Source organism: Nyctibius grandis, chromosome 3 (assembly GCF_013368605.1).
Source record: "Nyctibius grandis isolate bNycGra1 chromosome 3, bNycGra1.pri, whole genome shotgun sequence".
Classification (NCBI taxonomy): Eukaryota; Metazoa; Chordata; class Aves; order Nyctibiiformes; family Nyctibiidae; genus Nyctibius; species Nyctibius grandis.
In genome coordinates, this window is record NC_090660.1 from 76,820,483 (window position 1) to 76,847,291 (window position 26,809).

General features: G+C 46.1%; 1 protein-coding gene across 4 annotated transcripts; it reads right to left on the minus strand.

Moving 5' to 3' along the window:
- Positions 1 to 13,753: 13,753 nt before the first annotated feature.
- MSC (musculin) lies at positions 13,754 to 20,786 on the minus strand. 4 transcript variants are annotated; one of them, XM_068396795.1, is made up of 3 exons: positions 20,132 to 20,786; positions 19,237 to 19,328; positions 13,754 to 13,831 (listed from the first exon to the last, which is right to left on the minus strand). In XM_068396795.1, exons 1-2 carry the CDS (start codon positions 20,657 to 20,659, stop codon positions 19,242 to 19,244), a joined length of 615 nt encoding a protein of 204 aa, XP_068252896.1. In that variant the 5' UTR covers positions 20,660 to 20,786; the 3' UTR covers positions 13,754 to 13,831; positions 19,237 to 19,241. The 4 variants fall into 4 exon arrangements, with proteins under 4 accessions (XP_068252896.1, XP_068252897.1, XP_068252895.1 ...); XM_068396796.1 differs by lacking the exon at positions 13,754 to 13,831 and adding an exon at positions 18,049 to 18,212; XM_068396794.1 differs by lacking the exon at positions 13,754 to 13,831 and adding an exon at positions 18,049 to 19,090.
- Positions 20,787 to 26,809: the final 6,023 nt, after the last annotated feature.

The following is a 26,809-nucleotide window of genomic DNA, read 5'->3' on the forward strand; positions in this document are numbered from 1 at the left end:
GAGGGAATGAAAGCCACAGATCTGGTAGAGCACTAAGTGGTATGCAGTCCCCTCATTAATTAGTATCATTTATATGCATGCCACTTTTGTAGAAGCAGTATAGAAATGCATACTTTTTTCTGTTTCAAAGAACACCAATCAGAAACCAACAGAGGCAGAAATCCATTTCAAGTTGGTAGTGTTGACTTCTAGAGCAATTATAGCAAAACCAGAAAATATGAAAAGTGATTTAAGAGCCTCAACATATAAACATGCAGAACAAGGAAGGAAGGAAAGAAGGAAAGAAGGAAAGAAGGAAAGAAGGAAAGAAGGAAAGAAGGAAAGAAGGAAAGAAGGAAAGGAAATTTGCTTGACACACAGACAAAACAAAAGATTTCAAACACCACATCATATTGACGCAAATTTGTATTGTGTGTTAGCTACATAGAAGGGAAAACTAACCCTATTTTCCTATGTCTGTGCAGTCTATGCATAACACTTCTTTGTTCTGCTAAAAGAAACAAACAGTAGTATGAGAGGGCATTTGCTAGATGGTTCTCTAGGAAGAATTTATTCAGGCACAGATTACTTGTATTATTTGCAGCTTAGAGGTGGTTTCCTATATGGATGCCTTCTCCCCTGCCCAAACAGGCATTAATTATCTCCCTAAAGCCAGATCAGAATGAAGATTTGATGGCCATGAGGGCAACTGGTCACTGGTGCAGCTTCTCCTGCATCATATGAGAAAGACTGGATTTCTGTCACTGAGGAGAGCAGGAGAAAGAGATGGAAGATGGATCAGCATCAGATTTGTGTCTGTTGCTCCTGGCAGACCACAGGGCGCTCTGGGGATCAGTGCCTGAGGGTAAGTGGGCTGAGGATTAGTAAAATAGCTGGGAAAGGACAAGAGGAAGACTTACATACTTTTTCCGTACTTTACCCTGGGAACTGTAAAAAGTACAAACATACTTTCCACCTCTGTTTCCCTCCTTTCAACCTATTTTTCTCTCCAACAAAGTTCCTGGAAAGCATATAGTGGTAGGTGAAGGAGAAGCCTTGCTAGCAAAAAAAACCCCAAAAAAACCGCAAAGTCCCAAGGTCTATTGAAAAAAGGTAAACTTGGCATAATGCACATATTTTTTAATAGCTGCTGAAACAATTGCAAAAGGTACTGGTGGATTTGTCATCTCTTGATGTAGTCAGATGGGGACCAATTCCTCTCTGGAAAATAGGTTTTAGTCAGATGAACTTCTGTGGAAATGGAAGTAGGCAAGAATCTACGATTTATGCAGCCAGGTGAGAGATGCTAGTGTGCCCTTTTTCAATGTAAACTGTTTAAAGATGAAAGAAATAGCAAGAAAGCCCAGACCCAGTCTAACTGCAGACTGGATAGATAGTATTTACCCACAAGTTTGTAGAGTGAAATTGCTTTTCCCTTTGAGATTTTCCTCTTCCCTGAGCTTAAACTAATTCTAAAGGGAAAGATGATTCCAGAGGTAAAGAAAAATATTCAGAAGTTTCTTAAGCTAGCCGAAGTTAAAATAGAAACTACAAGCAGAAATACCGTGAAATGGCAGAGTGTATAGAAAAAACAATGATTTAAGCTTAGAAACAATCAAAACTGATACAAAAGGCACAGGTAGCTAGCTGCAACAGCTTTTCCCTCCAGCTATAACAACAAATAATTTTCATCTTAGTTTCCCTATGGCCTACAAGAATCTGGTAGACTTCCTGCTCTCCAAAGCCAGTATTACAATTAAAGGTAATTTAAATTTCTAGCAAAGACAATATGGATGTCCTGGTTTCACTGGGATTTGGTTTCAGTTTGTGGCCAGACATGGTGATCAAGGCCCTCAGCAGTTAAATCTCGGGCAGCTGACCCTGGCTGGCCCACAGGTGTATTCTGTATCATCGATATCAAGCTCACTATAAAAGAGAGGGTTTGCTGGGAAGAGGTGGGCATCCTTCCTTTGCCCATTGCCCTTTATATTAATTTCTTCATTTCATTAAATCTGGTTAACTTCATCTTACAAGTCTCCCTCTTTTTCCCAATTCCCTTCCTCATTTGGGGAAGGGACATTGGGTGAGAGAAAAACTGCTATTTTTTAGCCCAGGGTGTGGGCTAAACAAAGGCAATGGATAAAACTGCAACCTCCTCCCTGAAGGTGGATTTTGATGTACATTAGCAGGTGTTTTGAGAATCCTGAGTTGTCATAACTGTAATTCATGAAATAAAGAGAAGGCTTGGGTATCAGAATAGTACTACATGCACAAGAAAAAAAACACTTAGCTTTTAAATTTCTGTAACTCATAGAGTCTTTTGTTCTTAAAGTTGCTTTGTACAAGGATGGAAGCCGCAGGGAAATAAATCTAGCTGTCTGACCATGAATTAAGACCTGGAATGTGCAAAGAAAGGAATTTTTTGTCTTTGACCACTTGAAAAGCCAAATTGCCCCAGATGCCAACCTCTGGGCTAAACACTTTATCTACCTTTGTCTTATTTTACTTCTGTGTAATATATTTTTAAAATGTTCTTTCATACATGCCAAATAAAGGGGTAAAATGTTTGTACATATGCCTTATTTGAAAAAATAGAAGATATAGTATCTTATTATATTTTATATATTAATATATAATATAATTACAAACATAACATTGTGTAAATTTAGAGAATAAATCTGAAAAGGATTTCACATAAACAAGTGACTGAGATATCGGAAAAGTTTCATTGCTTGTGTCTATTTTTAAGTTAAGTACTTTGATTTCTGAAGCACTGACAGGCTGTTTTTTAAAGAAATTTTTCTCCCACCCCAAAATGAAATTAATTGTTTTCTCACTCCATTACAGCCCTTACCAAACATATGGGCTAGATGAAAAGGAAGGATGAAAACTGTACTGGTTCAAACTGGCAATTAAGTGCAGTGTATTAAAACAGAACACTGTACAGTGGGATTCGGTATGTTTTGGTGATATATGCAGACACTATTAATTTCTAGCCCCAAAAGCACTTCTTTTGAAAATATGTTGTTTTGATTAGGGAAAAGCTATTTAAAATTATTTTGGAGGTTTTGAATATATTCTTTCTCAGTTTTTTTCTCTCCTGAATGAAGGGGTAATGAAATTTAGTATCAGCCAGTATTTTAAAACTCTAAAATAAGTGCTCTTGAATAAGTGTCACAAATAAAGCTAGTTGTGGTGTGCTGTAGTGTAAAACTGTTACTGGCATGAATTGAGACAGAACAACATTACATCAAGCCGTGAAGTGTGGCTTGTATGTGTTGCATGGTTTAGTCTAACTGAGCAAAACACATAGCTCTTTTTACCTCAGGTTTTATAAAATGACAAAATATGAGCATTGGAGTGTTCAGAATTAGCCCATTAAAAAGATTGCATTCTACTCCCTTTCTTTGCTTGAATTCTTCCAGACATCATGAAATAAGAACCAAATGATTGTCTGGGCAAATTACTTCAACCTCCAGTTAAATTTCACATGCTCACATGCTGGTTGTGCCATTTTTCCCACACAGCCTAAAGGCATCTTCTTGAAAGATATTTTTCATCATAACAAATTTAGTCTCCTCAGAAAAATGCCTTCACACTAAGTGCCCTTTGACATAAGTAGTGAACTGCAAGACATAAAGGATTGCTCTAGGTACAGATGAATGTGAAAAATGTTACTGTTAAGCTTAAAAAGGTCATACAAGTACACTATGGCTTTAGTATGGTTTGATTTGGACACATTTGTCTACACTTGCTCATGCAGGTCCATATGCCTGGCACATCAGCTGCTTGGAGTTGTTGACAGGCAATTTCACCAAGTGTCACCCTCTGACTCTAAGGAGAAGCTCACTAATGCATCCCTTCCTCCCTTTGCCCCAGCAAGCCAGAGGGAAGATGGACCTCACACCTCCACTATGGCTCTTGGACGTCCACCTCTCAGACAGCAGGCACACGATATTGTCCACCATCATAGTGACATCCCTTCGTGCTACCATGTTTTGGAGGTGTTGCAACTTGGCAGTATCACTGCTTCTGACCTGCAAGGCATAAGAAAGTACACGCAGGTTATGCCTGCTAGACGTAAATAGGAAAGGTGCAGTGTAACTCAACTCAAATTGTATATCTCCAGTGTCTCAGCAAAACAATTTACATTAGTGCCAATGACTTAGACTTATTAAATCTGAGGGTATGAGGTGGATATTGCTTGTTGAATCCTGTCCTTTCAAAAAGTCACGCTTTTATACATGTTCACCACTTTGTATATACCTGAAGCCAATTCCACTGCTTTTTCTAAGGCCATTTTTAGGGGCCAGAGGAGTAGCACTGTTGAGTAAAACATGGCAAGTGCCTGAGGAGCAAAGGGGGCAGCCTTTCCTAGCTTAAAGGATGAGACACCAAGAGAAAAAGAATGCCACGTTATTTAACTGAAGGCATCCAAATTATATGCTTAAATTAGGAAGGAAACTAGGCTTCTCCTATACAGTAAGTCATGAAAAGTAGGTCTGTCTGGAGAAATCAATGTGCTTCAGTTTCTCTGTAAATGATCTTAGCTCCTATCTAGATTATATGTCTAAAATGGGGAGATGTGCATACTCCTTATAGTTTTAAAAGTTAATATATTTTTTGGCGTCACTTTACTGGAAACTGGCAAACCACCTTGTAAAATTACAATTTGCTGTTCAAAGGGACAGTATTTTTCACAGAAGCATAAAAATTTCAGTGACAAAATTTTTTTTTTATTACAGAATAGAAGCAAGAGGAGCTGGTTCTTATCATAGAATGGTTTGGGTTGGAAGGGACCTTAAAGATCATCCAGTTCCAAACCCCCTGCCACAGGCAGGGACATCTTTCCACTAGACCAGGTTGCTCAAAGCCCCATCCAACCTGGCCTTAAACACTGCCAGGGAGGGGACATCCACAGCTTCTCTGGGCAATCTGTTCCAGTGTCTCACCACCCTCACAGGAAAGAATTTCTTCCTAATAGCTAATCTAAATCTACGCTCTTTCAGTTTAAAACCGTTCCCCCTCGTCCTGTCACTACTTGCCCTTGTAAAAAGTCCCTCTCCTGCTTTCCTGTAGGCCCCCTTCAGGTACTGGAAGGCTGCTATGAGGTGTCCCCGGAGCCTTCTCTTCTCCAGGCTGAACAGCCCCAACTCTCTCAGCCTCTCTTCATAGGAGAGGTGCTCCAGCCCTCTGATCATCTTCGTGGCCCTCCTCTGAACTCGCTCCAACAGCTCCATGTCTTTCTTATGTTGAGGGCCCCAGAGCTGGACGCAGTACTCCAGGTGGGGTCTCACGAGAGCAGAGTAAAGGGGCAGAATCACCTCCCTTGACCTGCTGGCCACGCTTCTTTTGATGCAGCCCAGGACACGATTGGCCTTTTGGGCTGCAAGCACACATTGCCAGCTCATGTTGAGCTTCTCATCAACCATCAACCCCCAAGTCCTTCTCCTCAGGTCTGCTCTCAATCCATTCTCCGGCCAGCCTGTATTTGTGCTTGGGATTGCCCTGACCCACATGCAAGACCTTGCCCTTGGCCTTGTTGAACTTCATGCAGTTCGCACAGGCCCAGCTCTCAAGCTTATCAAGGTCCCTCTGGATGGCATCCCTTCCCTCCAGTGTGTCGACCACACCACACAGCTTGGTGTCGTTGGCAAACTTGCTGAGGGCGCACTCTATCCCACTGTCCATGTTGCCGACAAAGATGTTAAACAGGACCGATCCCAATACCGACTCCTGAGGAGCGCCACTCGTCAGTGGTGTCCACTTGGACATCAGGCCATTGACCATAACTCTTTGAGTGCGACCATACAGCCAATTCCTTATCCACCAAGTGGTCCATCTGTCAAGTCCATGTCTCTCCAATTTAGAGACAAGGATGTCGTGCGGGACAGTGTCAAATGCTTTGCACAAGTCCAGGTAGATGACATCAGTTGCTCTTCCCCTATCCACCAGCGCTGTAACCCCATTGCAGAAGGCCACCAAATTTGTCAGGCATGATTTGCCCTTAGTGAAGCCGTGTTGTCTGTCACCAATCACCTTCTTGATTTCCATGTGCCTCAGTATAGTTTCCAGGAGGATCTGCTCCATGATCTTGACAGGGACTGAGGTGAGACTGACTGGCCTGTAGTTCCTCGGGTCTTCCTTTTTTCCCTTCTTGAACATGGGGGTTACGTTTCCGCTTTTCCAGTCAGTGGGAACTTCACCAGACTGCCACGACTTCTCAAAAATGATGGATAGCAGCTTAGCAACTTCATCCGCCAGTTCCCTCAGGACCCGTGGATGCAGCTCATCATGTCCCATGGACTTGTGCACCTTCAGGTTCCTTAGATGGTCTCAAACCTGATCTTCTCCTACAGTGGTTGGCTCTTCATCCTTCCAGTCCCTGCCTCTGCCTTCTGCGACTTGGATGGTGAGGCTAGAGCTCTTGCCAGTGAAGACAGAGGCAAAAAAGTCGTTGAGTACCTCAGCCTTCTCCATATCCCGGGTAACCAGGTCTTCCCTTTCCTCCCGGAGAGGGCCCACATTTTCCTTAGTCTTCCTTTTATCACTGACATACCTATAGAAGCATTTCTTGTTGTCCTTGACATCCCTGGCTAGATTTAATTCTATCAGGGCTTTAGCTTTCCTAAATTCTTATTTAATTTAATTCTTATTGACTTGAATGGGAACTACATGATTTGAAGCACAAAGAACTTCTCAAATATTCTGTAATCATTTCTTGTTACTGTTTCATGACTTTGGTTATGCATGGGAACAGGTTTATATTTTGAGAATCTACTGCGTTGAAGGCACTTTCAGTAGCCACAGTTTTAGGATGTTCTATTCTTGAAGAACTTGGTTGAGATTCCACAGATAATATCTTGAATATCATACTGAAAATTTTCTCAGCCTTTTCTTGCTTTCTTGGATTAAAACTGAAAAGGATAAAGATTCAAACGAGCATTTAATCCCACAACAGGATTTATTACAGTGGCAGAATGATTGCTTCAGGCAAACTTAAATACCAACATATGAAAACAATCACTGCTGTGTTTAGCTGACATGTAGTCCCAAATTATAACAATTTATTCTGGAATAAGATGTGCTTTTACCCGGGGGTCCATTGTAAATGGTAACATAGAACAGAGATGGAGAGACTGGAACTGGGAGGGAACTGTGTTTCAGAGACATGGGACTCTGTGGTAATACATTGACTTGGAAGTAATATAAGCTGTCCTTTCCCAGGATGAAGACTGGTCTCCTTTTTCTATCTCCAAGGGTCCATGTAAGAAAACTGGAAAGAAAACAATGATTCCACATTTTCTCAGACACCCTTAGTTATCAGCAGACCAAGGCTAACAAGATCTAATGAGGCAGATGAGAATAGGGTTTTGTACATCCTGATTCACCTTCCAGTCAGAACAACCCAGCCTTTCACCTCTGAGTCTTTCATAGACTATATGGGGTGGGTTTGCCTAAAGTTTCTCACTACTGGCTCTAATGGTTGTTGCAATCTAAGACAGTCAAGATCTTTAGTCCAAACCTATTGTCTATAGATAAAACCTGCAACTTTGCCTGGACAGATTTCCCCTTTTTGGAAGATGTTTTCAACAAGGAAAAAGCTAGCCTCCAAGGCAAGATGAAAAGAGTTTGTTAATGAAGCTGTCACAGTGTTTCCACTTCATGCTTGGGGAACGAGTGTCAGACGATCATAAGAAAAAACAAACCATATCAGAGAGCCAGTCATCACCTCTCATCTGTATTTTATCTGCACTCCCACAGTGCAAGGAACATTATTTGCTCCATACGTTCAACCTGTAGAAGTGGTTTGCAGGGTTTCTTTTGTCCAGGAAATTTCTCTCCAGCATCAGGGACACATTCCTAACAGGGCAGGGATTGACTTCAAGCGATGCACTATCAGGGCAAGATGAGTGATGAAGTGGGCCCTCCTTAAAGATGCTTGGTTGTTTAAATCTTGAAGAACTAAAGGCTAAGAAGGTAGAAGTGCTTTTTCTCAGGAGCTGAACAAATTTGTTTCTCGTGCATTAAAATTACTTTTTTTCCACACCAGTAAAAGTTGTCATGCTGTCTCGCTACTCCTAATATAAACTAGAAGAGCAGAAAGATATAAAATTTGAATGTGCTAAATTCTTAGAATGAATCCTATCCCACTCTTGACAAAAGGATTTTTGACAGCAAGTTTTCATCCAAGTCAGTATTTCATTAATACATTTTCCAGTCAAGATAGATTTTTGCTTATCAGCTCAGACTTCAACTGAAAAGGTGGAGGTGCAAGGAGACATCTCCAATTTCTGCGATGGTTACTTAATAAGAAAGAACACAGAGACACAGTATTCTAGGTATCCTTGTAGTGCCATTTCCACTCTTCCCGCAGGCTGGTACTGATCAGATACCAGTAGATTTTGTTAGCTGCAGTCACTCTATCAGTCTCTGGATACAGCAGGAAGAAAACACTTCTGTATTTTTTCTTGATCTGACACAAATCTTCTGGATTAAGAAGTGGTATGTCCCTTTCTCTATGTTCAGGCTGTATCACACGTACTGTGTTTGGAGAGGTAAGACTGAAAACGCTACCTAGGATGAGCAGATGTGAGATACAATAAGTTGTAACAGGAAAAAGTTCTACTTCTTTCATTCCTATGCAAGGATGGGCAGCTGTCAGACAGGACAAGTAGCAATGGGACAAGTTTTATTTCTTTCATTCCTGTGCTTAAGGCAATAACAGGAAGAAATATGAAGTGTCTTGTGCATCTGCTATGCTGGCCATTGCTGGAAAGTTGCCAACTTCAGGTCTGAGGGAATGGATGAGGCTTTGCTTCTATTGCCAAGGCATATGGCTGAAAACAGCTGCGCTGTACAGTGCAAGACTAAGTTTGACTCCCGTCCCTCCCACCCCAGGCATGTTCCCTGTGTTACTCCTGCTGTCTCACAGCAATTGTCCTGGCCTTGACCCTTTTCAGAGCTGACTTTGAGAAATTATTCCTCACCGGATGTTGTGATCATCTGAAATCAAGTCAGCTTCACTTTTGCTCCCTCAATACTTCATTTGGGTATAAAACTAGTATTTAGCAATGAACGTGTAACACTGTTTACTCCATTAAAAAGTTCAGAAAGTCATGCAAAGGGGAGGATTCAAGCAGGCCTCTTGTGGTACTGAAGCCACAGAAAAATCTCTTTCTCTCTTACCTAAAGCAAAAAGGAGAGAGAATAGAACTAAAAAGGTCATTTAGTCTATGAAACCTTCATTACAGATATTTGATAATTTCTAATTATCGAAAGATAGTCATAGTAACAAAATATTGCCATTGTTTTTACTTGTTTTTATTTTCTCCTAGAAGGTCTGAATGGTCTTTGGAGCCCAAGACATACCTGAACACTATCAGGCAAGTACGGCACAGAGAAATTAAAAGATCAGCATTACATCACCCATGAAATGAGAACACTCCCCGTCTCTCATTCTAAACACAAGATATAGCTATCTCTTTCCATACTGACTCTTTCATTCTGGGTTACAAGCTTTCAGTACTTGCCACATAAAACAGGCAATGTAAATAGATGAAGAAAGCCTTGGGGGAGCCTGTGCTGAAAAAACACACCGCAGGCAGGTGGCAGAGCACAGTGTCAGCCCCAGCGACGGTCCCCAGGGTCTGTCGCCACAGGAGGGTGTCCCCAGCCCTGCTGGGTGAAGACACAAGACCTGCTCAGGCAAGGACCACATTACGGCTACAAACCGGCTGGGGATGAGCTCTGGTGGAGTGGCATGGGGTTTGTACCCACCATGGTGGCTCCCAGGCAGCCGCACGGCACTGTATGGGCCCATAGGCACAGTCTGGACCCTGTGGCCTGGGAGGCTCCTTCCCCTCTCATCTTCTTTTAATACTTCTATTTTTTCTGGGTAAGGCCATAACATCAGGGAGGTGTTGCCTGCTGGCACAGTTTGTGCCACGCTACATGAAGCAATGCGAACACCTCCTTCACGCTTCCTTCCTGCTCCTGTATTTTTTCACTGCTTTGTCGGAATTGGGAAGTTTTGGGGCATATCAGAACCCCGAATTCAGGCAGTTACAGTGGAATCACTGAGCCTGCGGGCAGGGCTGTGTTTTCCAGCCATGTCCCGCTGCGCACACGCAGGCCCTGCAATGGGAAGATCCCCGCCCTGCCCGTCAGGCCTCGCCCTGCCCAGGCTCAATTTAGACCAGTCGCTGACAGAAACAGCCACCACCGCTGCCAAGGGGCCCTCATGCCATTCCTAACCCATCCACAAGAACAGCCGGAAGGAGGATCCCAGGAACTACAGGCCTGTCAGCCTGACATCGGTGCCTGGCAAGGTCATGGAACAGATCATCTTGAGTGCGATTACACAGCAAATGTGACGTCTATCTTCAAGAAGGACCAGCAAGAGGACCTGGGGAACTACAGGCCTGTCAGGTTGGTCCGTCTGACCTCAGTGCCAGGGAAGCTTATGGAGCAGATCATCTTGAGTGCCACCACATGGCACATACATGACAACCAGGCGATCAGGCCCAGTCAGCATGGGTTTAGGAAAGGCAGGTCCTGCCTGACCAACCTGACCTCTTTTCATGACCAGGTGACCCACCTAGTGAATGAGGGAAAGGCTGTGGATGTAGTCTACCTGGACTTCAGCAAAGCCTTTGATACTGTCTCCCATGGCATTCTCCTGGATAAGCTGGCAGCCCATGGCTTGGACAGGTGCACTCATTGCTGGGTTAAGAACTGGCTGGATGGCTGGGCCCAGAGAGTGGTGGTGAACGGTACTGCATCCAGTTGGCATCTGGTCACTAGTGGTGTCCCCCAGGGCTCAGTACTGGGCCCAGTCTTGTTTAATATGTTTATTGATGAGCTGAATGACGGTATTGAGTGTACCTTCAGTAAATTTGTGGACGACACTAAGTTGGGTGGGAGTGCTGACCTTCCTGAGGGTAGGAAGGCTCTGCAGAGGGATCTGGACAGGTTAGACAGATGGGCTGAGATCAACGGCATGAAGTTCAACAAGGCCAAGTGCCGGGTCCTACACTGTGGCCATAACAACCCCATACAGCGCTACAGGCTGGGGGGAAGAGTGGCTGGAAAGTGGCCCGATGGAAAAGGACCTGGGGGTATTGGTGGACAGCCAGCTGAACATGAGCCAGCAGTGTGCCCAGGTGGCCAAGAAGGCCAACAGCATCCTGGCTTGTATCAGGAATAGTGTGGCCAGCAGGAGTAGGGAAGTGATCGTCCCCCTGTACTTGGCACTGGTGAGGCTTCACCTCGAGTACTGTGTCCAGTTTTGGGCCCCTTACTTCAAGAAAGACATTGAGGTGCTGGAGCAAGTCCAGAGGAGGGCAACAAAGCTGGTGAAGGGTCTAGAGAACAAGACTTATGAGGAGCAGCTGAGGGAACTGGGGTTTTTTAGTCTAGAGAAAAGGAGGCTGAGGGGAAACGTTATTGCTCTCTACAACTACCTGGAAGGAGGCTGTAGCATGGTGGGGGTCGGCCTCTTCTCCCAGGCAGCTAGCAACAGGACTAGAGGACATAGCCTCAAGCTGCCCCAGGGGAGGTTCAGGTTAGACATTAGGAAAAATTTATTCACAGAAAGGGTTATTAGACATTGGAATGGGCTACCCAGGGAGGTGGTGGAGTCACCATCCCTGGAGGTGTTTGAGAAAAGACTGGATGTGGCACTTAGTGCCATGGTCTAGTTGACACAGTGGTGTTAGGTCAAAGGATGGACTCGATGATCCCAGAGGTCTCTTCCAACATAGTTGATTCTGTGATTCTGTAACGCGGCTCCGGCAGCTACCGACTGTGCACCTCGGCGCGGCAGCCACCGGGTGGCGCCGGCGTCCCGCCTGCGCGGCGGCTGCCGTGAGGCATGAGGCGGGGCTGCCCTCGGCGGCCATCACTGCCCCCCCCGCCAATGAAATGAACCTTTTCCTCCGCTGCGGTGTGGGGCGGGACGGTGCTCCGCCGCGTTCCTGGTGGCGGGTGGAGCACGCGCAGGAGGAGGAAGGGGGCAGCAAGGGTCCGAAGAGCCGGTGTTGTCACGCCGTGGGAGGCAGCGGGGCGGCGGGAGCCGGCGGCCGCCGCAGGGCCCGGGGCGGGAGCGGCAGCCGCGGCGGAAAGCCGCTGCCCCGCACGGCGGGGCCTGGGGAGGCGAGAGGGACACTCTCAGAAAAACTTTAAAAGGCGAGAAGTGCTGCCGAGTGCCTTGGAAAGGGGTGCCCGCTCCGTGCAGAGGCTTCCTGGGATTTTATGCTGATACTTAGTAAATAAAGCAATGCTTAGCAGTGAGTGAACAAGCATGCGGAACTAGGTAATCTTCCACTAATACTTTCCGTAGGCATATTTAACATTTTGCCTGAAGAGGCGTGTACGTTCATCCTGCCCCGAGGTCGTTCCAAACCTTTCTTCTACCTCTAAGAGGCCAGACCCACCCTAGCCCTTTTGGAGGCATCTTCAGCCTCTTTATGAAGCCGGTTTTCTCTTCTTTCCACCTAAATTGCTTCCTCTTGCTCATCTTTCCCAGACAGCCGCCAGTTCTTCACCAGGAGTCACCTCGGAAGAGGCGGTGTGATGGCAGAGGACAGGCACAGGTCTTGGTGGCAGAGAGGGAATCCTTGTGCAGGACAGAGGTGCTGGAGGCCACACAGGGCTCTCTCCCTGTTGCCAAAGCCCACACCATCGTTCAGGGTCAGAGGCACAAGGGAAGATCTTTTGTGAGCTTGCAGAAGTTTGGGCGCTGTGGGTTTCTGGGTCTGTAGGTAACCAAAGCAGCTGTTTTCAGGAAACCCCTGTAACTCCTAACTTGTTTATTCTTTTATAAATGTTGAAGAAAAAAAAATGGCTTTACAGTAATGACAGTGTAAAGGCATATCTGAGAAGTGCACAAATAATTTTTCTTTCATATTTATTACTTGAGATCTACACTGAAAACCTGAAACAGGAAACTGCGGTTGTTACATTGCTTTGATGCCTCATATACAATGACATTTTAGTGTTAAACTGCACTCAGAAAAACTGCTCTGCCTTCTTTCAGTCCACAGCTAGACTTGCCACTGTCCTGAATGCTGAGACATAGCATACACAGCACAGCCCCCATACAAGGGGGCTGGACATAAAACCTTAAATCACTTACGTATTCAGCTTCAGCAGTAGAATCTTCCTGCATACAGAGGGATGGCCTTGTTTAACCACCACAGTCCTACAGAGCTATCCTAAGAGGCCTTGCAAATCTCAAGTGTACCCGTATGTAGCATGAAAATGACACACCCGTGAATATAATATATTTCCTCAGGACTTCGTATCACCTTCCTGGTAAATAGCAATGTATCTCTCATTATTTTGCCCCCTTTGAAGGTTATTGATGTCTCACTGGGAACCAGAGAAAGAGGATGAAAAGTGGTTTCCAGGATGGACCACAACCAGTCTGATCTAAAAGAGATCAGAGCAAGTGATGCAAAGCACTTTCTGCTGCTTGGACTGGGGACCACAGATTGCTGCCTGGAGCAGATGACCTTAGTACATGTATTCAGTATCTCCCCAAAAGCGATGCAGACAGGTCCAGACCATACATGTGCCAGAGTGCAGGTAAAAAGATTTGACTTTAACTGTCTTTCCAAGAGCTCCCTTCTAGATAGTGGAAAACATTTCATGCACATATGTTTATTTTGAGGATGGGATGAGACACTTCTACAGGAGAAATGAGTGATATTGGTTTTGTTTTGGTTTTCCCCCTAGAGACCACAAACTGTATCTCTTCTGGCAGTTCATCTGCTTTCTTGAGGCTTCCCAGAACATTGACATACTGCACTCCTCTTCAGCCATCTTCACAGGGCAAGGAGGGACTTCCCTGAAGAAATGAATCACAGGACAGTTGGAATCTTTAATTTCCTTATTGCAAAAGACTTCTGATTCAGTTTGGTCCCCTTTTCCTCTAGATGACATGGCCTCTTGATGATACTAAGGACATGAACTGCTTTAAACTCCATACTGCTTGTACTCAAGGAATGCCGAAGTTCCTCATGCTGTTAAAACCTCTATTTTCTATGCACATTCATGCCTACATTCACTTCCTATCTTTTACTGACTATGGGATTTATAGTGCTAATGATGTTGCTTCTGCCATCACAGCAACTTGGAACTAAAATTAAAAAGCGATTAATTTGTTTTCAGGATTACCATACATTTATCTTATTCTTGTTCCTATGAAGATTCCTGTAAGCTAAAGCTGCTGTTGTCCACCCCCTTCCTGCATGCTGTGCTCGCTACATGGGCCTTTGTAAACTCTCACGAAGTGATGCAATCCTTTGCTATTTTTGTGACTTTTTGTCCCAGATGCTGAGCAGTCTGTTTGCTTGGGTTGGGGTTGTGTCTGTGTATATATTCTGACTCGCAGCTCTGCCTGCTTTGTTGTCACAGAGCACTTTTCTTGTCCCATTTTTAATTCTTTTTAACACTGGAAATTTGAGTTCTTTTTAACAATTTCACCAGCACGAGCAGATTGGATGATTTCCTTTGCTTGATAAATTCCAATCACACCATCAAGGTTAGTTATAGTTCTTCAGAGTGTCACCAAATGTTTCTAGTCCGAGAGCCTATCAGACTGCCAGCACCCCAACCTTACAGGACTGATTCTTCATCGCTACATCAGCCACAAGTTTTTCTCAGTTTTGCCTGTCTTGTTGGATGGATCCTATATGTTCTTTTCAGCTGTCTTAATTTTTCTAGGAATTTTAACTCTAGTGAGATTCTCGTGTGCTGCATTCCAAAAAAAGGTGTTTTTTTAGTTATTTTTTACTAATTTGCATTTATAAATTTTTCAGAGCCAAGTAAGAAACTGAGACCTGTTTCTTCTTAGTACCTGAATCCTGACCAGCCTGCACTGTGGGAACAAAAGTCTCTGCATGATGTAGCAACTGATCCCAGTGCACTCTTGTCAGAATATATTAAAAATACCGATTTAAGTATTTAGGGTTTGGAAGGCAGCTCAGCATCCACCCTCTGTGCACTGCAGAAAGTATCTATGTACACATCTTTCAGCAGGAGTGAAGTGTGATAGACACTGCCCAGGGATTGAACCTAGTTCTTAGGTATAATTGCCATTGGTCTTGGTGAGAATCTGCGCTGCCATACCAAATGCAAATTTGCTATTGTATAGAATTAGCTATTTGTGGAGAAGTGACTATTCTCCAGTAGAGTGGCCAGCTTTCTGTGCTGTTTCATTCAAATAATGTAATTATTATTTGCTTTTAATGCAAGGTTGCTATAAGCTTGTATTGGTGGATAGCTGTAAATCCCACTTCTTTTTATCTTACTTGGCTCATATAAAGTTCGGTCATTTAAACCTGGCTTTATCCCTGCCATTAGATAGTCAACTAAAACATTAGATATTCAGCTGAGTCACGCAGCTGGTCACATTAGGGTCCTTCAAGTCAATGAAGAGAGAGTAAATTTCAGATAGCTATTGAGATCTTAAAATTAATTTCTTCAACTCCCTCTTTCACCTAGGAGACCCCTATGGCAACTGTACTTCTTACGTAGTCACCTTTACTTAGCTGAGAAACTTGGATTTTTATTCAGAATCCATAGCATATCTGAGAGTTCTTTAAATAGTACGTGTATAAAGTCACTAAATGGGAAAGGTATGGCTTAGGTATTTCTTATATGTGAACTATGTTTCTTTTGCTCACATCACAATTGTTAACATTTCCCACGAGAGATGTATTTTCCTTGTGTAAGCAAATACATGTATTAGAAAGGAGTGGTTTCATGATGGAGACGTGAGCTTTCTAGCCAATGATCTGCTCTATCAGAGTCCCACATAAAATAGAGACACATAAAATAGAGACAAAACAAAGTTCTACATAACATTTATATAAGTCTAAAGTCATAAAAATATTTTTGGGAGATAAATATTCCCCTTTATATATGGACTGCCTGCTAGGAAGTCCATGCAGCTATTCTGCCTGTAAGATTTCACATGAAGCAGGTCTCAGCTGAATATGGATTGCAGATGATTTGGCATTTTATTTGTAAAACAGCTTTAGCAAGATTTGTATACCTTTATGGGCTCAAGACGGGTTCACCTTGTACCTTGTGCCAAGGAACAAAAGTGTCATTAATGCAACAAAATAATCATCAAGAGTATACTTGCCAAATGTAATAAAAATGAACATATTTCTTACCTTCCGTGCTTGTGGACTGTAGAAATGTAAGGTAGTTTTTAATTTTAAGTCTCCCCTTTACCCAGATCTGTAACTCATACCCAGTCAAACAAAACACTCAGACTTTAAAAATGAAATCAATTTACTCTATCAGGTTGGCAAAAAATAAAAAAAAAAAAGGACCAAAACACATTGTCTTCCTTTAATGCTTAAATCCATTAATGCTTAAAACCAGCATTTTAGAATGTTTTGGTCATGTCATTCATATAAAGCACTGATCTGAATTTCATCTGTTTGTGAGTTTAAGAAAAGGATTCAGTACTGCGTGCATGTATTTTCGGTGTGTCTTTATAGGTGAGGAATGCCAGAATACCTGACCCACCTGGCACTGCCCTGGCAAGAGAGCAGCCTTCATCTCAGGGCAAACCCACAAGGAGCCCGTTCACCTATCTGAACTTTTTCCTAATCACATAATGCCTTTCACTGAGAGACAAGAAGAAAGATTAATTTACTTTTCAAAAATAATATTTATGAACCAAAAGATTAAAATTCATGATTTGAAATATCAGATCCTTGTTAGAGAAATCCAAACATAACTAATTGCCATATTAATATAAATAAGTACACACGAATACATGTATCTCTGTATAGAGGTATTTAAACAAAGAATTGAATCTATACAACATTCACTGTCTAAAAGCTGTAACTTTCTCTGCAGATTTTGACCTGAAATGTCACCTGTGGCCATTGGGTACTTCTATTCTAAAACCAGTGATAGTCTATCGGGGCACCACCGTAATACGGATGTGTCTGTTACAGTAACAAATACAGTAAGTGCCTTCATTATTTTATGAAGAAAGTATTTTTATATATTATGTAGCCACAAGGAAAAAAAGGTATTTGAGAGCATGTAGGATGGTGCATGGATAGAAGCAATACTATGTTTTCCTTCATGTCACACTCCTCACCCCCAGTTTTGACCTACTGTAGAATCATAGAATAGTTTTGGTTGAAAAGACCTTTAAAAGTATATTTACTTAATATAACCACTTCATATTTGAGAATTTACCCTGAACATTTTTTTCCATCATTTCACATGGACCTTTCTATACTGTTTAAAGGTCTCCGTGCTTTCCTTGTTTTTTTTCTGATCTCCTAGAGTCGTTAACCAATTACAGCTGGGATCAAGGCCAAAACCAGCTAAGTATCACAACTTAGATTATCTCAAGTGGCACCTTAGTTAAATTGCTGAATAATCTTTTCTCTAGGGTTCAGATAAATATTGGCTGAGTGTTCTTATACCTTATGCCTTCCTAAAGGTCCTTCCTTTCTGATTTACTGTTTATATTCTTTTCTTTTTATAAAGCTTCCTAGAGAAGGTCAGTTGGAGTCTCACCACAGTTACATAACTACAAATTAGGATAGTCCCCTTCCATCACAGCCTTTCTCTAGATAAAACTGGAATGCAAATTAGATTATGGTCTCTGTACAGCTTGCCCTCAAATCACTGAAAGCAACAACTTCAGCAGATAAACTGGTTCTTGTTAAGCAAATGTTTCTTCCTCCTGGCTGCTTAAATGAAGAAGAGGAGGCTTTTTCTTCTCTAGTGCAATTCAGTCTTCTCCCTTACTGTGAGTTAACTGCTGATAAAGTATCCTGAGAAAAGGAAAATCTTATCTCATCTCAGGTGTTTTAATCTTAAAACAGAAAAAGTCTGCTCCCAACTAGGAAAACTCAGCTGATTTTCCCACTACACAAATACAAATAAAAGCAAAACAGACTACAGATAGAACTGTAAAATGATAAAGAGCAGCAAAAGGAGCTTTGACACTATCTTTCATGCTGTGAAGCAGAACAAATTACTGACATCCATTTCTTAATCTACATTTATTTATTTTCCTGATTCACAGAAAAGATTATGACAGTGAATTCTGTAAGTTGTTAAAATGTGGGTTTCCCTGCTGATTGACATAGTACTGTACCTCGCGTTAACTGTTTGGGGTGAAAGCGTTCTTATCTGGCTCTGTTGCTGGAGATGTATCTGCTCGCAAGAGGTGAGGAAGATAACTGTGTTTAAAAAAGCAGGTTTCAAGAACGTGCATTACAAAGACCTTCCCATGTTGATGTGGTCATACACTGTCACAGTACCAGTAAGTCATTGTAACCAAGCTTTTAATGTCATTTATAAAAAAATAGTTATTTACATTTGCAACTTATTTGATGGCATCCTCTTATTACAGCATTAGAATCAGTGAAGGAATGTCACTAGAACTCATTTGAGGGTAAACTTTTCAAAGATAAGCATGATAGTACAAGAAAAATGTTTAAAACATTTTGAATTCTTGATCTTTTGCAGCATCATACAAACTCATTCTTTACAACAGATGCGCCCTGGCCTCACGGTAAGCACAATTCCCTTCCAGATTAAGGCACGGAAACTCTGCCACATTTCTAGGGTGGCACTTCAGGACATAACCAAAGGAATTAGTTTAATCCCAATGGATGGAAGCCTAAATGTAGAATGTAGCCACTTACATGTTTTCAAGAAAACTCTGGTTAAAAGGACAAAAAAAAAGTACGACTATACTTATTGCATAGTTGCAGCAAACCGGATCCATGAATACAAAAGCCATCAAAATATATTATAAATCTATTTGAGTTTCAAAGCTACTCTAAAATACTGCTTTGTTTTAGAATACAAATAACACTGTTTGGGGTTAGTTTGTAGAGTTGTATTTTGGTCCATGCTGTTAATTCTATATCATTATATTCCTCTTCCATTAGTTTAATTGCCTCAGAACAACAGGTCCTCAGGCAGTGGTAATGATGAAGTCAAAGAAGCGCCTTTCCAAATCTCAGACTTCAACTGCTGCAGTCAGTTTGTAAAAACTCTGATTTCCACCGCCTCCCTTCCTTACTGCTTTAAATAAACTTCCCTCAGAACTCTAAGGAAAAAAGAATGACAGAGGACACAGTTTTAACACAGCTAGAGATGGGGGTTTGTCCCCACCTTCTAGTCTTGAGCTGATAAATCACAGCTCTTAAAAACATCCAGCCCATTAAAAAAATCAACAACAACAACAAAATTTACTTTGACTATGCGGTAGTTCCACATAATCTGCTGGCAGAAGAAACTTCTTTGGTGTCAGAGTCAGGTCTTCCTGAAACCACAAACGGCCAAGTCTGCAAGCAAAAAAAAAGGTATTACATATTAGAAAGAAAGTTTATCCTGGTATGAAACTGGAGCTTTATTACTGATAGATGTCTAACTCTGGTTCAGTTGCTAACACGTCATCATGTTTTAGTCCCCGTGGGAAGCACAGAGAGAGCTGAGTTCTTCTAACAAATATTTTCATTACGTTTTTCATTATAATTAAATGCTCCGCAATAGGGCTGCAATGGTCAGCAACAAATCGTTCACAGCAAAAATGCAATATTTCTCTTGCTTTGCAACTGCGTGCATAATTTTATAAATAAAAAGCATATAAACTATTCAAAAACAATCACTCTGCTCTATATAAACAACCTTTTTACCCCTGTGGCACGCATCAGGCATTTAGTTTTGTACCGAGGAACTAATGACGGCTTGCTTGTGCTCCAAGCCAGCCCGCAGAGCGAATTACTCCTTTTTCGGACATTAAACTTGCCTAATGCCCGAGGAATTTATTTCTTTAGGGTTCCTTACTCCGACTCCCCAGAACAGGCACACCCGCCATCACCGTAGGCCAAACTCAGCTCTCCGTTCGCCCCCGGGCGAAGATTATTGGCGATTTACGAAGCAGTCGGGGCCGCCCCGCGGCTTCTTCGATGGCGGGCACGGCTTGAGCGCTGCCAGCCCTGGCCGGGGTAGGGGTCGGGCCGGCGGGGCTACCCCGGGCGGTGCCCCGGGGGTTCCCCCGTGATCCCCGCGGGTGCCCCTCGCCGCGCATCCCGCAGGCGGCGGGGCCGCGCCCGGCCTCCCGCCTCCGCGCCCCCCCGCGCCGTACCAGGTTGACGGGATGGACGTAGCCGTTCTCGTAGTGATCATCCTGCAGGAGCTGCCGGAGGTGGGCGATGTAGCTGGACGCCAGGCGCAGCGTGTCCAGCTTGGAGAGCTTGGTGTCGGGCGGCACCCAGGGCAGGCTGGTCTTCAGCCGGGAGAACGCCTTGCTCAGCACCCGCATCCGCGCCCGCTCCCGCGCGTTGGCCGCGTTGCGCTGGGACTGCTTCCCCTCGGGCGCCGGCCCCCGCGGCCCCGACGCCGCCTTCTTGCTCCCGGGGCCGCCGCCCCGCGCCCTCTTCCTCTTGCAGCCGCTACCCGCCGGCCCCGCCGCGCAGCTGCCCTCGCCGTCCCTCCTCCTCCTCTCCTCCTCTTCCTCCTCCTCCTCCTCCTCCTCCGCCGCCGAGGAGTTGTCCCCCGAGGGGTAGAGCTCGCCGCGGGACTGGCGCTTGGCCGGCGGCGGGTAGTCCAGCTGTAGCGCCCGCAGGTCCATCTCGGGTAGCTCCTCCGCCTCGCTCCCGGAGCCCGTGGACATCGCCCCGGGAGGGAGGCAGGGAGGCGGGCAGCGAGGCAGGCAGGAGGGGGCGGACGGCCCGGGCGCGACGGCGAGTGGGCCCAGCGCGGGGCGGCCCCGCCGCGGAGAGTCCGTGCGGGCGCTGGGGTGTGGGAGGGGGGGGGGGCGCGGATGGGGGATGCGCCCCTGGACAGCGCTATATATCGGGTGTCCGCGGAGCAAACCATCTGCCGGGCGGGGGGGGGGGAGTGGGGGCAAGGAGGAGGGGGGTAGGACCCGGCTGAGCCCCGCGCCGGGGGCGGCGCCTTTCCGCGCTGCCCGGCGCAACGCTGCGCGCTGGCCCGCGCAGGCCCGTACGGAGCGGGGGACGCGGGGATGCGCGGGGGTGTCTCCAGGAGTATGTGTGCTCTTGGGGGTAACGGCGCCGTGCGAATGAGCGCTTTTCCTCCGGGACGGAGCCCTCTCCTCGCCCCGGAGGACGGAAAATACCGCAGGGCTGATCCCGCAAGTGCTTCCGCGGGGAGGGGCGCACCACGCCCTGTCGCTAAGGCGGCAGCGGCTGGGCTAAGGCGACCCGGGGCCCCAGCCCACCTGCATTCGCTCTCCCTCCTGCCTTTCCTTCGAGGCCGGGGGATTTCCCCGCCGTGTAACCCCGCGCCCAGCCCCGCTCCCCGCAGCCGAGCGGGGCAGCAGGACGGGGCCAACCCGCGGCTGCGGGTCAGGCCCCCGCCGGCCGGCTCTTCCCCTGCCCGCTGCCCGCCCTGCTGCCAGAGGCGGCTGTGCGGCCCCGGTGCCCCTGCGGCGGAGCGGGCGGGGGCAGTGCGAGACGCGGCACTCGGGTGGGTTTGCGATTTGTAGGGAGCAATGTAAAAAGTCGCTGGAAACGTGCGGGCTGTGTGTGGATGGTGTCAATAACCTGGGGTGAAGCTACAGACAGTAACAAACGAGTGTAAAGTGTGCGAGGGCTTGTCCTTCTTCAGAGCGATTAATTAAAAGCCAGTTTGCTTCCTGACTTGCTGTGTTACGAAGCAAATTAAACGAGATAGCTTTTCGAGCGATGCGCGGGGTTTTTTAACAAATCCCGGGCTACAGCTTTTATAGCGTCCACGGGAGAGTGGGGGACCCAGCATTCACTGGAAATGCTGATATTCGAATTCAACAGGGGTATAACTTAACAAAAAATCAACCAACAACTTCTATCCCTCCCACACCCCGAAATATCTCTTCTTTCCAAGGTGAATAACTAGCCTTCAGTTCCTCGCTGGCCTTCACGGCCCTGCCTGGATATGGTTAACCAGAATAAAAAGTCAGTCCGCAGACGAGAATCTAATGACTACAACAGGTGGAAAGATCTCGTCCCGCAAGTTTTGGTCCCGGTTTTTCCCTTCGATTTTCCTCCCGGCCGAGTGGAACCTTCCCGGCTCCTGCTGCCCAACTTTCCTGGCACCGCCGGCCGCCTTTTCGCCCAGCGCTTTGCACTTCGCTGCCCGCCAACCCTGTGGTCTTATTGAGGGGCCACTTAGCGCAGTATAAACCTCGGCTTCACCCACTGGGGCTAGAACCACATCAGAGCCGGGTTTAACAGCAACCTTTCCAAGTGAAACTTGACATTTCTTGAACCACCGAAACAGGCAGCTGATCTTGCAACTGGATCTCTTGAACTTGGTTTGACACGACGATGCTCTGGCTGGGTCCCACACGCTGTACGGTGAAAGGTGCCGGACTTCGGGGTTGTTCTGCCTCCCCAATTACCCTACATTATCCGTATAAATATATATATATATATATATATATAAAGATACTGCAGAGGAAGAGATATAGGTTTACTTTTTCCCTCCATCTGGGTTGTTTATACAGGTGCGGGCTGAACGCTTTCCCTGCTAAAGATTAATGGGAGAAAGGGCTGAATTTCTTTAAACAAAGAAGAAAATGGTACCCAGTCTTAAAAGCCACAATGGCAAATCTCACTTTTCGCGCCTACCTCTGCCTTGGTGGGTTAAAAGCGACGCATAACGGGTCCTTCGTCTCATTTAATGAAGGAATTGGGGTTGGTGGAAATAGCCAAATTCTCAGATCCTCGTTGTCTGCTTCTTGGTTAGTAAAGAAAAATGGAAATGCAATGGAGTAAATCGGGAGTGAGCCTCAGGGGTTGCTTCGGGTTTACACCCAACGAAACCGAGCAGAACTGACGCCTCTCACATCCATCAAACCTCTAATTTCTGCGACCCTGACTGAGGTATCATTTTCAGGATAAAGTCTTTGACGGGGCCAGGGCGTTACATCATGCTTCCATTTGTCCTCTAGTCAAGACTTTGACCCTTGATGCTCTCTGTGTGCTGAGTGGCGAAAATGTCCCTCGTGTATCAGGGCAGCATTTTACGCCCGTGATGAGGTGTAATCCCTTTCCCTTCTCTCTGATAAAAGGGATCGGATCTGTGCCCGGACCCCGAGGCCAGCATCCCTCCGGTGTTTCAGGGTCCATCCCCGCGCGCTGTGTGCGGTGCCGGGGCAGCCTGGGGCTGCAAAACCCAGCGTGCGTGTGGAGGGGAAAGAGCAGCAGCTGAAACAGCTCCTGCGTGGGAAGAAGCTGCAGAGCGGGTCTTCCCCGGACAGCTCTGCCTCTGCCACCGTTGTTGGCCCCGAGGCCACGAAGAGCAGCGTTTCTCTGCTGAGGGGAGATCCCTGATTCAGGAGGGCGCGGTGGGACGGAGTGGTTTTTCTCACACTTTTCCAGACCGCATTTTGGTACGTAAATTTGACCAACGAACCCAAGCAAAGAGGAGTCCACGAAAAACAGATTTCTCCTTTATCTTTGCAGCAGCTCAAGGTGTTTCATGCTGCACCTGCGGACCGGCGGGGGCCGGCGCCGCGCTGCGCTGCGCTGGGCGGAGAGCGGCCCCGGTGCCCGCCTGCCGCCCCCCCGCCTCGGAGCGCGGCGCTCACAGCCCGGCGGGGATGAGGCGGGGAGGGGGGAGGGTATAACCCTTTTATTTTCTTCCTAAAGTTTCAGAATAAATTATAGCAAAAAACAAAAGAGAAAAAAAATAAATCCTGAGGCCAAGGCCAAGTCTGTAAAACGGAGGTTATCTCCGAGGATAGGAGGGGGAACTGCTAAAAGCCCCATGTCTTTCGCATTCATCCTCTGGGGTGTTGGCAGTGACAAAGCAGGGTGGAGAAGGGAGATGGTGTGTTCTCGATAAAGTGCTTTAAATAAGGCTTTCCTTTGGCATTTGTCCTTTCCTCGAACTCAGCAGCGTTACCGAGTCACTTCGTTCCGACCTAAAGGGCACTTAGACTTTTTCTGAAAGACCTCAGGGTAACAAGGGCGTTTTTATTCATTTTCTCGCGGTGGTGAGAAAGGCAGGATGTCTGGAGGGGAGGAGGACAGCGTCTGGCAAACGTCTCAGCCTTGAGCTCTCCACAAGCGTCTACAACACACATCCAGGCTGCGTGAAGGGCGGGCAGGGCTTCTGCCGCGAAGGGTTGCTTGACATTGCTGGTCCTATAGAGAAAGCAGGTGGATTAATTACAGCCTTTGTTAAATGTCACCTAGAGCAAATACACCTCTGCATGGCTCAGATCACCCGGTAAAGGCACCTAGTGAAGGGAGAAGCGTACTGTGACCCTCATTCCCTCACCGCTTGTGCCCCCGCTAAAAGCGCCTGTGCCACGAATGTTGTTGCTACAGCCCGTGCCGTGGGTGCCCTGTCCTTACCAGAGGTCTGGCACAGGTCGAGGCACCACTAAAGAATGCCCTTTCCTATTGTCGCTTCCGAAGGTGACAGCGCAGTGGTGCCCATGTCCCGGTCCCCTGGCAGGCACCTAGCTGAGGATGCTCCGTGTGAGCTAGCCCAGCTCTCCTGGGGCTGGGGGGGATCCTGAAAGCATCACGGCGGAAAGCAGGGACCGCCAGCCCGAGCAGTTATTGGAAATGAGTGTGTGTGTGTCTTCCGTGGAGGGCTTTCCCGAAAAAATGGCTTTCCACCATATAAGAAAATTAGAAACTACTCGGTGGGTCAAGCCATGTCAAATAAAGCAAACAGGGAATAAATGAACCCCTGGAAGGAAAAAAAGAAGTATTTGCTAGAATTTATTTTGCCTAGCGAGTGCGAAACTTCCCAACAAGGAACACGCTCAGTGAATCACTTAGTGAAGGGAGTACAAACCCGGGGTTAAAAACAAACTCGTGGTTAAAAACTGCCTTTCCGCCCCGCTCCTCCGCCGCCCCGGCACCAGCCCGCGGGCCAGGGCTGCCCCGCTCCGCTGCCCGGCAGCCTGCGGGGCGAGCCCCGGTGTCCGCGGCAGCGCTCTCCCTGCCGCCGGGGGAGCCTCGGCTCGGGCGGTCGCCGGCCCGGCCGGGGGAAGCCCTCGGCTCCCGAGGGAACAGGAAGACGCTCCGGCGGCGGGGGCTGCTGGGCGGGCGGCTGCGGGGCTGGTTGTGTCGCCTGGGCTGCGGGGGAGGGTTCGTGCTCTTCGCTCAGCATCCCTGAGCATAAGCGGGGACATGCTTTTAAAATAATAAAAAAAACCACGCAGGTTTGTCCTTCGAGCCGCTAATTTCCCCAAAGGGGATCCCGCTCCGCAGCACAAGCGCATCTTCCCCGAGGGAAGAAATCGCTCCCCGTTATTTACTCTTTCTCCCCCAGATTTCGCGTGCAATAACGACAACGAAACGTTGTCAACGGTAAAGGATTGCTGCTTTCCCCGGAGTTTGGCTAGCAGTGAATTTTCTTCAGGTAACCCCAACTTTCATCAAGGTTTCCCCAGCGGAATAGCCAGGGAAACTCTCTAAATACCTCCTGGCGCCAGAAGAAAGTTCTCATGTAATAGATACCCGCTGGTGTGAGAACACGGATTCTGCTCACTTTGTCAATCAGCCCGGGTGGGAGGGTTTGAGGAGGAGGAGATGGTGATATTTTTTTTAATTAGAAAAAGATAAAGAAGGTGTTTTTTTTTTTCACAAATTCTATTTTTTTAATGATGCCTGGAGATGGGCTGTTGGCCTGAAACGACCAGAATTAACGATGCTGTTTAAAGCGCAGTTTATTTCTTCTCTTGGAGCGAATTAGCTGGAATAACAAGCAAACATCAGGCAAGAGGAAACACTGTGTTAGTCTCCTCCTTGTGTTTCACTCTGAGAGGGAAGCCCATCAGAGCAAGACGGAAGAGATGGGGAGAGATAACACCACTACAGCATTTCATTATACTTGAATGCTCCACCACACTCGCCCGCTTTAGCTGGCCTACAGCAGAGCAGAGGGAGGAGTGCCGCTTCCCTAGGAATCTCTAGTGAAGTCAGGGGGGACTCTCAGATGGGGGCACACAGTCAGTGAGACATCTTCGTGGTCAGCAGGGGGAAAATAGCTGCCCAGAATCATCGTGAGTCACTGGCATGGCATCACTAGCTGTATTGACGGAAGGCTGCAAGGGGCACACAATACATACAGACTGCACTCACGGCAGCCTCACATTCAGTTGTCTGATGAAAATATTCCTCATTTTCTCTAGGGAACAACACCTGGGCAGCCTCCTGAACACCAGGCAGGTCAGCTTCTTGCAACACTTTACCTCAACAGCCCTCAGGCCCTACTAGGTCCAGGCCATGTCAGAGTAGATGCTCTTTCTCTTGTAAGAAACAGCATCACTCTGTATGTGCTCTGTCCCCTTCACAGAAAATTTTGTATCTGGGTATAATATTCACTTTTCCAGCTATTTGAATTGGTGGACTTACAATGCACCTAGATTTAAAATTGATAAAATTACAAGTGACCACATCCCCCACTATGGGTTAATTCTAGATCTGAGACGTATGACATGACATGGTCCTGACAATGATTTTTAGATGTAATAGACATGGTTCTTCTAGCATGCGATCTTGACCTATATAGGTAGATCTGTATTTAAAAAGGAAGAGCTTAAAGTGTTAGGCTAAGAATTCATCTACGATGTTTTAACACCAATTTTCCCCCTTCCTGAATGCTTGTTTCCATATCCTACATAATACAGTACTTCTAAAAAGTGCTCCTACATCTGAAAACACTTCATTACTGTGGTAGTGCTTTAAAGTTTAAGTAGCTAAAATGTTCCAGAGTCTCCCAGGCTCCTTCGTGTCACCATCTTACAGTATGCTCTTTGCAGATATTTCTTGAGGACTGAAGTTGAATTCTTTTG

Excerpts from the sequence above, each read along its gene's own strand:
- MSC (XM_068396795.1), bottom strand. The coding sequence starts at position 20,659 with ATGTCCACGGGCTCCGGGAGCGAGGCGGAGGAGCTACCCGAGATGGAC. Across the intron at positions 19,329-20,131 it reads ACGTCCATCCCGTCAACCTG|ACTTGGCCGTTTGTGGTTTC; the intron begins GTACGGCGCGGG and ends TTTTGCTTGCAG.